A 12,481-nucleotide genomic window follows, 5' to 3' on the forward strand; every position below is an offset into this window, starting at 1 on the left:
AAAAAATGGCATAGTGACTAAATGATAGAAGAATACTAACAATGAATTAATGAAAAATAACTTTTCTTGCATCAATAAACTTTCTAAAAATCAATAAAACAAAACGTAGCAATCTACCATTTTATAATTTAAAATGAAATGAGATTTCTTGCTATTACAATTATAAAATGGATTCTGAATCAATTATTTTTTTCAGTCCCATATGGTATCCGTTAACGATGTGAACTATATACCACCTTTGAACTTCAGTGGAATCGAAATAACCTCTGTTGGATTTTACCTCATCTTGAAAATTCCTCTCATTGGCCTTGAAGTCCGATTTATACCTCTAGACAACAATTATTTCAGCGTGGAGGTTCCTAGGGAACGCTTCTTTAACCTCACTGATGGTCTTTGTGGTGAGTTATTGGTCTATAATCTGAATTCCACTTTAAAGTAGTTACATGTAGGTATCACTTTTATTCTGATACAAGAAAGTGGTATGAAAATGAACTATTGAATGAACTATTTGAAGAAAAAAGGAAGTCTCATATCCAAGGGTAGCATCTCCAAATAGTTAAAAAATTCAAGCAGATTACCTTGCTCCACATTAACTTCTTACTCACATAATGGCTTTTAAAAATTTCTTTGTAAGAATAAAAAAAAATGATTCTGTTGCTTTCAATGGTGTAGACATAAGAATCATAAATTTATTAAATGACCTGTCTGAGTGTCTCAAATTGTATTATTCTTAGGTAGAAAGTATTTACAAGTAGTAAATAAAACAAACCTAATTATATTAATGATCAATTCTTCCAACAGCGGTTTTGAATTTTGTCTTCAGAATGTATTCACATAAAGATGGCTAACTTCTTTAGGATTACATAGCAAGCCATGATACATTGTGCAGTGTACTTTTTATGGAAAATGAATTGTCAAGAAAAGAATCCTGTCATGCACTGACCTTTATTTTATGTTTTTTTTTTACTACAGGTAATTGTGGTCATAATGAGACAACATGCGAAGAGGATAGTGATTGCTGCGACTTGATACCCCCTGAGTATAGTAAAGATTGTGGATGTGATGAAATAATTACTCCATGCCCTCCTACCGATGACAGTCGTAAGTGGTGTAATCATCTCTATGATCCTGTCTTTGAAGAGTGCCATGCTGTCGTTGACCCTGACCCGTTCTTTCATGACTGCGTATATGACGATTGCTTTGCTAATGACACAACATGCTTTGCTTTTGAAGCCTACGCCACTGTGTGCGCTAATCATGGCATTTGCCTAGAATGGAGGAGTGACGACTTGTGTCGTAAGTTTTGATAACCTTTTGATTATCTCTTTCAGACTTTGCTCTACATGTAAATTTTGCATCCTTGTATATCACATTGCTCCCTTTTTTAGTCTAGTTTGGTGGTCAAACCCCCTGTATTACCCCTTGTTTTTACCTTATTAGTTTTGTTATGGCTTGGAAGTACAGCTGCAACACATTCCTTTACAATATATTTGTTTCAATATCCTAGACATAGTTCAGTTTGCTATTAGATTTTTATACATCCTTTGAAATGTCATTAGACCACCTATAACACTGTTATGAATTTTAGTGATATGGCTCACTGTCACAGGGAGCTGAAATCCAGAATATATTTATTGCATTCACATGCTAATGTTGTTGCTGAATTTTATGGTACATATACCATTATCATTTTTTATTTCACTCAGCAGTTTTCCCTCTTACAAAGGGTTATCGACTCTTGTGCCATGATGATACTCCCTTGTTTCATATCTCTATGTCTTGAGCATCCTCGTTCAGACCCAACCTTACTACTGTCCCCCTTCTCTGTATTTTCCAAGTAATATTTGGTTTTCTTTTCCTTGTATGCTCTCTATACTTGCAGATCCCATGCTCTTTTCACAAGTTTGTCATCGTTCCTCCTTAGGACATTGCCCATCTATTTCAAACAACTTCTCTTCAACCCCCTCCTAAACAGTTTCCTCCATGCCCAAGCTTTCTGTGAGCTCATTTGTGTTCTTTCTATTATAAAGAATACAACTTGTGTCTAAAGTGCCCAACAAATCTTGAGTATCATGGTCATGTAATATTTTCCAGTGCTGCATGTCAGATCATTAGCATAAATGACTGCTTTGATAGTTTTACACAAAGGAACATTACATGTGTCAAATTTTTCTTCATTTGATGTGTGATCAAGTTATTCACATAAGAATTAATTGAAACCAATGCTGATGTTTCTCCCATTATAATTTTGTCTGTCCAAATTACAGCCATGGACTGTGTCGAACCTTTTGAGTATCGCCAGTGTGTGTGTCCTGATGATGAACATCCTTCCTGCGAGTTATTTGATCCTGGAGAAATGATGTGTGGAACTGAGCCTGTTAGTGGCTGCTTCTGTCCTGAAGGCACCATGCCTGTTTCAAACGATACCTGTGTGCCGTGTCGTAAGTATTCTCAATGTTTTATTATTATCAAGGATTCGGTCATTTACTTGGCAGTAAAGTTAGAAAATATCAAATACAATAAGAAGGAAAATGGTATACATCCACAGTTAGAGCAAAAGGGATAGAAATCAATTCTCTGAAGCTATGGAATTGATCGTAGTTGTTGGTGAATCGTCCTGTAGTTTAGGCATGTACCCAGAATGGAGAAATGAATGTAGAAAAATACTTTCAAGGATGTAAAATGGAGTTCAAAGAATTTGAAATAAGGCAGACGTTTCAGCAATCTTCCTACCTGATCATGTGCATTCTTCCCAATTTTTTTTACCAGCCTCCAAATTTTACAGTACCCATTGATGAACTTTGGCATGGACTGAAAATATGGGGTCATTATTATTTTTTTAGAAAGTAGAATCATATACTAAAACCCTTTTTAATTGGATTTTTATATTTCTTTAGCTTCAACTACTCCGATCTATACAACATCTGAGTATTTCTCCACAACCCAAAAGCAAACAACATTTTTTACAACCACTTCAGAAACTACTTTTGAGACAACCTCACAAACAACATCAACAAGCCCAACTACAACCATCCCAACAACAACTATAGGAGTAACGACAGAAAGTATTACTACAACAAATCCTACAACAACTATAGCGTCAACTACTCCTACTTTAACAACGACAGAAGGTTTAACTACATTACCTGAAACAACAAAATCAGCCACAACTACTGAAACAACAACAGAAAATGTAAGCACAACAAATCCTACAACAACTATGAAATTAACTACTCCTACTTTAACAACTACAGAAGGTTTAACTACATTACCTGAAACAACAAAATCAGCCACAACTACTGAAGCAACAACAGAAAATGTAAGCACAACAAATCCTACAACAACTATAGCGTCAACTACTCCTACTTTAACAACGACAGAAGGTTTAACTACATTACCTGAAACAACAAAATCAGCCACAACTACTGAAGCAACAACAGAAAATGTAAGCACAACAAATCCTACAACAACTATAGCGTCAACTACTCCTACTTTAACAACGACAGAAGGTTTAACTACATTACCTGAAACAACAAAATCAGCCACAACTACTGAAGCAACAACAGAAAATGTTAGCACAACAAATCCAATGACAACTATGGAATCAACTACTCATACTTTAGCAACTACGGAAGGTTTGACTACATTACCTGAAACAACAAAATCAGCCACAACTACTGAGACAACAACAGAAAATGTTAGCACAACAAATCCTACTACAACTACCACATTAACTACTCCTACTTTTACAACTACAGAAAGTTTAACTACATTACCTGAAACAACAAAATCAGCCACAACTACTGAAGCAACAACAGAAAATGTAAGCACAACAAATCCTACGACAACTATGGAATTAACTACTCCTACTTTAACAACTACAGAAGGTTTAACTACATTACCTGAAACAACAAAATCAGCCACAACTACTGAAACAACAACAGAAAATGTTAGCACAACAAATCCTACGACAACTATGGAATTAACTACTCCTACTTTAACAACTACAGAAGGTTTAACTACATTACCTGAAACAACAAAATCAGCCACAACTACTGAAGCAACAACAGAAAATGTAAGCACAACAAATCCTACGACAACTATGGAATTAACTACTCCTACTTTAACAACTACAGAAGGTTTGACTACTTTACCCGAAACAACAAAATCAGCTACAACTAATGAGGCAACTACATTTGCTTCTACAAAACCTACAACTATGTTTGAAACAACAGCTGAAGAATCAACATCTGCCACAACTGAATCACTTGAAACAACCACTGAATTCTCCACAACACCTACCACATCACTTCCTACCACAATTCCTCAAGAAACTACTTTTTATGAAACCACCACTGAAATTACATCAGAAACCACAGAAACAACTGAGGAAAGGACAACATTGTCTGAAACTACCACCAGGGAAACTGCAACTGGTGAAGAAACAACTGAGTCTGGAATTGCCACATCACTTTCTACAACATCTTCACATTCCTCTTCTCCCCTTACAACAACAACAACAACACCATTACAGACAAAAGAAATGTCCACACATTTGCCATTCGAAACAACACCAATGGAAACAACAAAGGAGGGGTTAACAACACAAATGGTAACAAAATCACAGACAACATCTCAGACCACTCGGGAAGAGACCACAGCAGAAGAAACGACAGAATCAGCAACTACCTCAGAAACTGTATCAACAGTAGGAACAACTGCTTGGGAGGCAACAACTGCATCGGAGTCTGGAACCACAACACCCCTGTCGACAACAAAAGTGGGCTCTACTGGTGTTACTACTGATCAAACAATGGAAACTACATCGGTATCATATACTAGTGAAGAAACAACCGCAGCAGCAACAACAATGGCTACTACTTCACAAACAACCATCATGACTAGTTCAGGTACCATCATCAGTCACAAGAGGCCGCTATCACACATCATACCATCAATCATTCCGATATCATCTCAATCATAAGCAGATACGACTGAAGCAGGCATCTTATGATGCTTGGCATGTTTAGGGACCTGTATCATTTAACAAAGTGATATATGATGGGGCTGATTTTATGATTGGTCATGCATGATAATGAATGTGATCAATCATAGATATTAGCCCTACATGTATGATCAATTGCCAAGCTTTACGTTACAGGCCCTGGGACCCGTTTGCATAAAAAATACTATTGCGGTAACCTTGCCATCCAATAGTGACTACCATGGTAACGCTGATCAACAGCCAATCAAAAACAAGGATTCCATGCAAGATACCATTGGATGGCAAAGTTACCATAATGCAATGGGGCCCAGGTCTCCATATACATCCTCAGACCTAGTGTTACCAACAATCTCTTGTTATGATGAACTCTACTGAAGTGTAGAATAGAGATATTTTCTCATTCAAGAGATAACTGTTGTGTTAATCACTGAGAGCAGTTTTTCGATTCAAATTCTCCATTAAAGTAAACCAAAACTTTATGGTTCTATAAATTGTTGCATTCATTTCTTAAAAAAAAGGTGCAAAATGTCAGGCCTACATGCATTATATCCATTGCAAATTTTGATACAGTATGTTTTCATCATGGTTTTATCTGTACATGGAGGTGTTGGGGCATCCATTTGACATCAATATTTTGTTGGCATTGCAATTCATTGTAAAGCCCTCACCAGTCACATTCCCACCACTGTGTCAGTCGACACATGGTATTTCATCTTGAATCAGCCATCTGACTTGGATGAGTATTTGTACCGAACACAAATTGAATACCATTATCCCAAGGTGCGAGTGAAGCAACGACCGATGTAAACCAACCAAGCAGATACACTTTTCACACCAGCGAACAGACTCAAGCAACCGATGTCATTACAGGTAGCGCGTCTAGTACGGATACGTTCACGGATGCAGTTACCCGACCTGACTGTTGCGATGGGGAGTGCACAGAAGGTGAATGATCACCATCTTCATCATCCGGATGCAACAATGTAATCAACATCAGCATCATGTTCATCATCATCATCGTAATCAAGTTTGCATTTTTTCCCCTTCAGTATCCCCGTACCTCCTGTTCAACATTGAAGCATAATCATGTCGACAACTTTCGTACTGAATAACATCAATCAATTCTCACAATGCCTAATCGCAACACATCATGGCCACACAACATATTTTCTTTTCTTTGTGCAAAGAAACATATCCCTCATTGATGAGAAGTGTAATTTGTAGGAATTCTTCACAACCTGCCTCCTACCATTCTCCAAACATATCGTGTGTAACGTACTAAGATTCAACATTGTCACAGCATAGCATTTCTCATTTTCTCACTCATATAACTGTTGGGTTTTTTTTACGTATCGTGATTAGCATCACTCAAGTATTACATGTTCACAAATACTTTCATCCCTCAAAAACGAAACGTAATGTGATTCTTTGTTCTTTATATCTCGCTTATTTGATTATTTTAATTGAGTTATTTGAGAATCAAAACTGCATTGCCCTAGCATAAGAAATAGCATATAAATGGATGTAACATCTCATTATTAGTATCTCTAACTGTAAATATGTTAATGGTATTAATTGCTGGTAAAGTGAAATTTTTTTATCACAGCTATGTAATAGTTAATGACATATTTTTCCCTGTATATATATATATATATATATATATATATATATATATATATATATATATATATATAGATGATTACATATTGTACTCTTAGTATGTATGTATGTATTTTCTTCTTCTTCTTCTTCTCCTTCTTCTTCTTCTTATTATTATTATTATCATCATTATTAATATTATTATTATCATTGTTATTATCATTGTTATTATTGTGATTATTATCATCATTAATATCATTTTTATAATGGTAATATGTACAATATTTTATTTTGTATAATAAATTGATTGAGCCTGTCAAAGTTTCATTTGTCAATTTGTCTATTATTACAGCTACTCCAACTGTACCCACTACACCCGTTATTACTACACCTCCTGAGACTACAACTGGTAAGTTGTCCTTGCATTGTTACCTTGGCAACGTAACCCTAAACCATTGTCTACTGAATCCTGTCATTCCCATAGGTTTTGTATAAATGAATCACCCATTTTTATGAGGCAATGGTGTGGTGTCTTTGCTGCCTACTTCATTAATTATATTGGATGTGTTGATACAAGTTTAATGTGTTTGAATGCATGTTACTATTTCATTGAACATCAAGATCTGTTGATTAAAGTGTTGGACAAATCTGTATGATGTTGTTAGTTTGTCTATGCAATATTTTCAAGACTTTATTTTCCTCACTTGTTATTAGAAGTTTGACGTCCATAGACATCTGTGTCAGCATTTCATGCATTTATCATTGCTACATGTACATATATTGCATATGACACGTGTGTTTGTGTCATACACATAATAAATATTCCAAATCATTCTGTTGTCCATTATATATGTGATGAATGTGTTTGAATAATACCTGATAATCTTGTATAATGAATGATGTTTATTTTTTTGTAGCCCTTTCATATGGTTCTCTTTTCTATCTTGATGAATCTGTTGAATCAAATTATAATGTATTATGATTTACATAAAACTCACCAATTTGATTTAAATAACACTACTAATCCATTATCTTTGCTTACCATTCTCATGATATTGCCAGAAAGCATTAAAAAAAAATGATTGAAGTTTGAGAAGCCCTTATAACTCTATTATATATGTACCATATGGGTCTTATGGGTGAACGATGTAATGGTGTATCTGCAATCGTTCCTCTACCCTTGTGCGCGTACGTACGAGTATCGTCGTAACCAATCAGCCAAGTCGGATGATACAATACATTTGCCATACTCATTGTTCATACATGGTGTTTCATCTCACGACCATGATGTCATAGTCTTCAACCAATGACGTCTCTTTATATCATATCAGGTAACATTATTTCATGTTCATTTTCAATTTTGCATTTCGTTATGTATTCAGATATTACATGTTGGTCACAGTCTATCATTGTTGTGAAGAGTTTACTCCATATCAGCATGCATTTCCTCATATGCCCTCCTGAAAATATGAATATATTTTGTTTCAAATTTAGCTTGAATGTACACATATTTATCCTTGTGAAGTATATCTGGTATATTTTGTAGTTATTTGAATATAGATCTAGATTTATGATATCATGAATCCCTCCAAACTGATTTTCAAATAAATAATAAATGTTTGGAAATTAAAATTGAATTATTTTTTAGTAAATTTGCATTTGTTATATAACATTGCATTAAGGTTCATAAGTTAGTATTCATTGTCCAAATAAATAATTAGAGTAAAGCAGACTTAAGCAGACCAAATTAGACTAAAGCAATTGAAATAGATATATGAATTTTTACTTCCCCCGCTTTTATGGGAGGATTATATTGGATTGTTGTCCATGATATTACATATTATCAGTGTGTAATATTTTGTTTTCAGTTGTGATATAGAGTCAAAATGATAATGCTTCAAACATTATCCACAGGAATTGCTTGTAAAGACCATGTAGGCCCAGAGACCCATTTAAGAATAAAGTATGTATCTAGTACATATCTTTTACATTGTATTTTAATTTCCTTTTTTATCTCAAACTCTTCTCCTGTCCTATTTGGATGAAATTTCATGATGCCAGGTAGTGCTCTGGATTTATTGTGCATTAGTGACTTTGGCATGTTAGTTCATTATAATCATAGTTCCAAACCTCTTGGCCAACAGGCGAGTGTGACACAGTTGAAGTATGCGAGTGGACATCATGGTGCGATGATGAGGCTCAAACTGGGGACAAAATAACGGGTGGAGACGGTGGTGAATACGAGCTTATTGAGACCTGCCGAGAACTCAACCATGATGTCTGCAAAGCTCCAATTGATATCGAGTGTGAGACTGCCTTTCCTCCTTATTATAGCGCCCAAGAGCTGGGTCAATCACTGACCTGCGATAAGGATACTGGTCTGGAGTGTTTATTTTCTGAGGAGCAACCTCTGTGTTTTGATTACAGAATAAGGTCAGTCTCTATCCCATAACCAAATGGAAGGCTTTATTTTTCTCATGAATTAAACCCATTTGCATATTTTTTTTTCAGTAAATAAAATAGTACAATGTTCATTCAATATTGTTTCATCACTCTCTTTGATCTGATCAGTAAATAAAAAAATAGTACAATGTGTGTATTCGATATTGCTTCATCACTATCTTTGATCTGATAGGAATTATTCATCAATGACAATAAAACTATACTGATACCTTTTCATCCATCTCTTATGGATCCTTGTGATTCTTAGATTTCTCTGTTGCCACAATGTTGTCAGTGATCCCAACTGCCTTACGACATCTTCAACAGCTCCACCTACCACACATGAAACAACTACCACATCTACCAAGCCAACTGAAACTGTACCTACAACATCCACCACCAAGACAATCAGGACTACAAATTCAGGTAACGTCTTGATTATCAAGTTTGTTCATTCATCCAGCAATAAAATTGGACATGTTATCCACAAGGTCTGTTTTAAAACTAGAAGAGAAACATATTACATCAACTGCAAAGTGTTGATGACAGCAAAAAATTGTCAAATAGGTTTAATCCAACAAATCCTATTGGTTAACTACAATTTCAATGCTTTGCAGCTTTGTTGCGTAATTTTGGCAATCTTGTGAATAATTTGCCATGAGAACCGAAATGAATGCTTGGTTCTCAAGAGGCAACAGCATCTGGTTCCTTGCATGTGTTTAGATTTAAGAGGTCAAGTAGATGAATTACCACATCTTTTATTCATTTATTTATTTGAACAATATTTCAATAGGGTGCCCTTTCAGCAAAAGCTGGTATCAAAAGGGGCCCTAAAAGCATAAAAACAAAACAAGTATATACAAATGATGAAAATATACAAAGTAAATATGTTATATATATATATATACTTTAATATTAGAATTTAAAAAAAGGCATAAAAAGTTGGAATCATTAAAAAAAGTTGGGACCCAAGAACCATTAATAGTTTAACATTTGCCGGACATAATATATGATTTGAGTTTTTTTTTTAACTAGAGAGGGTGGTTAAGGTTATCAAATGAAGGGGTAAGGAATTAAACATTGATATTGAGGAGATATCATGTTTATAACACTTGTACCTAGTCTTACAAAATAGTGTATATTCAATCAGAATAACTACTGTAAGGGGGTGGGGGTGGCTATCACAAACATTTAAATGTGACTGTAATTGCCATTAAAATCATATTCATGTATTACTGAGAGTACACAGTGGGTGTGCGGTATTGCATAGTCTTAACTCCGGTTTGCCATTTTGTGTGTTTTGGCATTTAAGCATGACTTTAAGTCAGACTTAACTCTTTTGTGAAACAGGTCCCAAGTTTTAAGTTTGGTTTTCATCTGTCTCTTATCCTCTCTTACAGGTGTGAAAAACCCAACACTGCCGGCAGTCACATACCCTACCCATAGCTCGTGCGGGACGGTACAGGGGAAAGCACCTGCCATCATATCATATAATAACTGTACTTCTCCAGACCCTATCTATCTCAATGAATGTCAAGGAAAGTGCTCTTCATCCCATTCGTTTACTCAGGTTAGTGCAATCATTTTTCATTATAGACTTTGCAAAATGATGTGTTGTTCAAGGCTCTGTACTAAGAGTTGCACTTGATCCGATCAACCACAACTATGAGCAGCCAGCAACTTCAACGTCTAAAGTGCAAGTTTGTTAAAAATATTTTCTAGCTAAGATGTATATTGAATTTCATACATTCATTGTTCTCTTGAAAATTCATTTTGGTTCTCTTTGTTTACTATTAAGGACATTGTGCAAATACCCTGTAGAAATTATTATGGTACATGGGTAGATTTCCATACATTTGAGATCGTTTGGATCAGTTGTAACTATTTGTAAGAGAGGGCCCAGGTATTGGACATTCTTGTCCTATCAGTAGAGTTTTTGTTATTTTTATTTGGGTTTGACAATTTTGCAGAAACAAGTTGAATATGGTATTTTGCAAGGTGATATGGCTACGTAACATAGTAAAGATCATTCCAATGTTACTGGAAATTTTAGCTTTTCTCAGGCAATTTTGTTTTCTTTCCTTTTGCAATATTCTATTATTGTTTATCAAAGTGCCTATCATAATCATTGATTCAGATATTATCAGAATAATCATTACAATTCCTTTTAACCATCCATATTTTAATTTTTTTTAATTTGGATATATTGAGATATGATGAAAAGCTTCCTCAGTAATTTACCTGACTGAAAAATTTGCTTATTGTAAGTGACTTAACGTAAGATAATGCCTTTGATGTCTGTACATGCTTCACACAATATCTCAATTTGCTGTCTATAATTGTTTTCAGATCATAGATGGCCAGATGATAATGGATCAGTACTGTTCATGCTGTAGACCGGAGAGTATTATTGAAGATGTCGTTGAGCTTGAATGCCCTGATGGAACAACAACATTGATCAATGTTCCCTTTATTCAATCTTGCATATGTAATGAAGTAGAATGCTAGAGCTACATACATGTAGTGTAGCCTCCTCTACAGTAGGCACAAATGGATTGTAAAGACTCAAACAATAAGTACATGGATAGTTGAATGTCGTGTTGCCTGACCTATTGCCATGTTTGGATTCTTCCATTGAGGTCAAAAGGTCAAGATTTTGTTCTAACTGCTCTCATTCTTTTATTTCTGAATCAATTATGTTCATACTTGGTACATAATATGATCCTTGGGTTATACCACATGTGTGTTTATGAGGATGATGGGGCTACAGGTCATCTAGGGGCCATAAGGTCAAATGATATGAGTTTATGTTCATCCTGTTTCATTTTTTTGTTCAACTTGCTCTCATTTAAATTGTGTTTATGCTTGGTACAAATAATCTTTGGGTAATACCACTCGAGGACAATAAGGTCAGAGGTCATCTAGGCGTCAAAAGATCATATTGCATATGTTATTAATTGCGAAATCAGGTGAAACTCGTGGTTCGTGATTTACCTTGTCTATCAGAGCAGCTGTTATGCCTGCACTGCATTGCATAAAGAAAAATTTTCTTACATTGTAAGATTTGTTTCTGGAAATACCCTTTGTAATCCCTCTTAGATTCAAATGCAAATGAAGTATATATATATATATATATATATATATATATATATAGTAAATAGTGGTAGTAAAATGCAAACTGCGATTGGCTAAATTGGTACCATGTGACCTCCCTTCAAAAAGTAAAGTTATATTGTACATATATCTTTTGATTTTTGGAGGGTAAAGCCCGTGTTAAATGAATGGGGGGAATAATGGCAATGCGCATTTAGCCAAGAAGCCCTGCTCGTCAGCATTTACTAAACGCGTACAATGTGTTGAATCTTAATTTTTATAGTGACGTCACCTTTTCCTGACCCGTGCTATGGTGGTATGTGTGCAACGGTACAAATAATT

General features: G+C 35.0%; 1 protein-coding gene across 1 annotated transcript in view; it reads left to right on the forward strand.

The window, feature by feature from the left end:
• The window catches only part of LOC129263760 (mucin-5AC-like), a 133,989-nt gene that overhangs the window by 40,194 nt on the left and 81,314 nt on the right, over positions 1-12,481 (forward strand). Inside the window, exons 23-31 of the mRNA XM_064097751.1 lie at positions 197-398; positions 973-1,296; positions 2,268-2,441; positions 2,898-4,910; positions 6,957-7,013; positions 8,749-9,037; positions 9,315-9,472; positions 10,447-10,616; positions 11,396-11,542. Of these exons, the coding sequence (XP_063953821.1) occupies positions 197-398; positions 973-1,296; positions 2,268-2,441; positions 2,898-4,910; positions 6,957-7,013; positions 8,749-9,037; positions 9,315-9,472; positions 10,447-10,616; positions 11,396-11,542 (3,534 nt within the window). The remainder of the gene's footprint in view (positions 1-196; positions 399-972; positions 1,297-2,267; positions 2,442-2,897; positions 4,911-6,956; positions 7,014-8,748; positions 9,038-9,314; positions 9,473-10,446; positions 10,617-11,395; positions 11,543-12,481) is intronic.

This window comes from Lytechinus pictus, chromosome 1 (assembly GCF_037042905.1).
Source record: "Lytechinus pictus isolate F3 Inbred chromosome 1, Lp3.0, whole genome shotgun sequence".
NCBI lineage: Eukaryota > Metazoa > Echinodermata > Echinoidea > Temnopleuroida > Toxopneustidae > Lytechinus > Lytechinus pictus.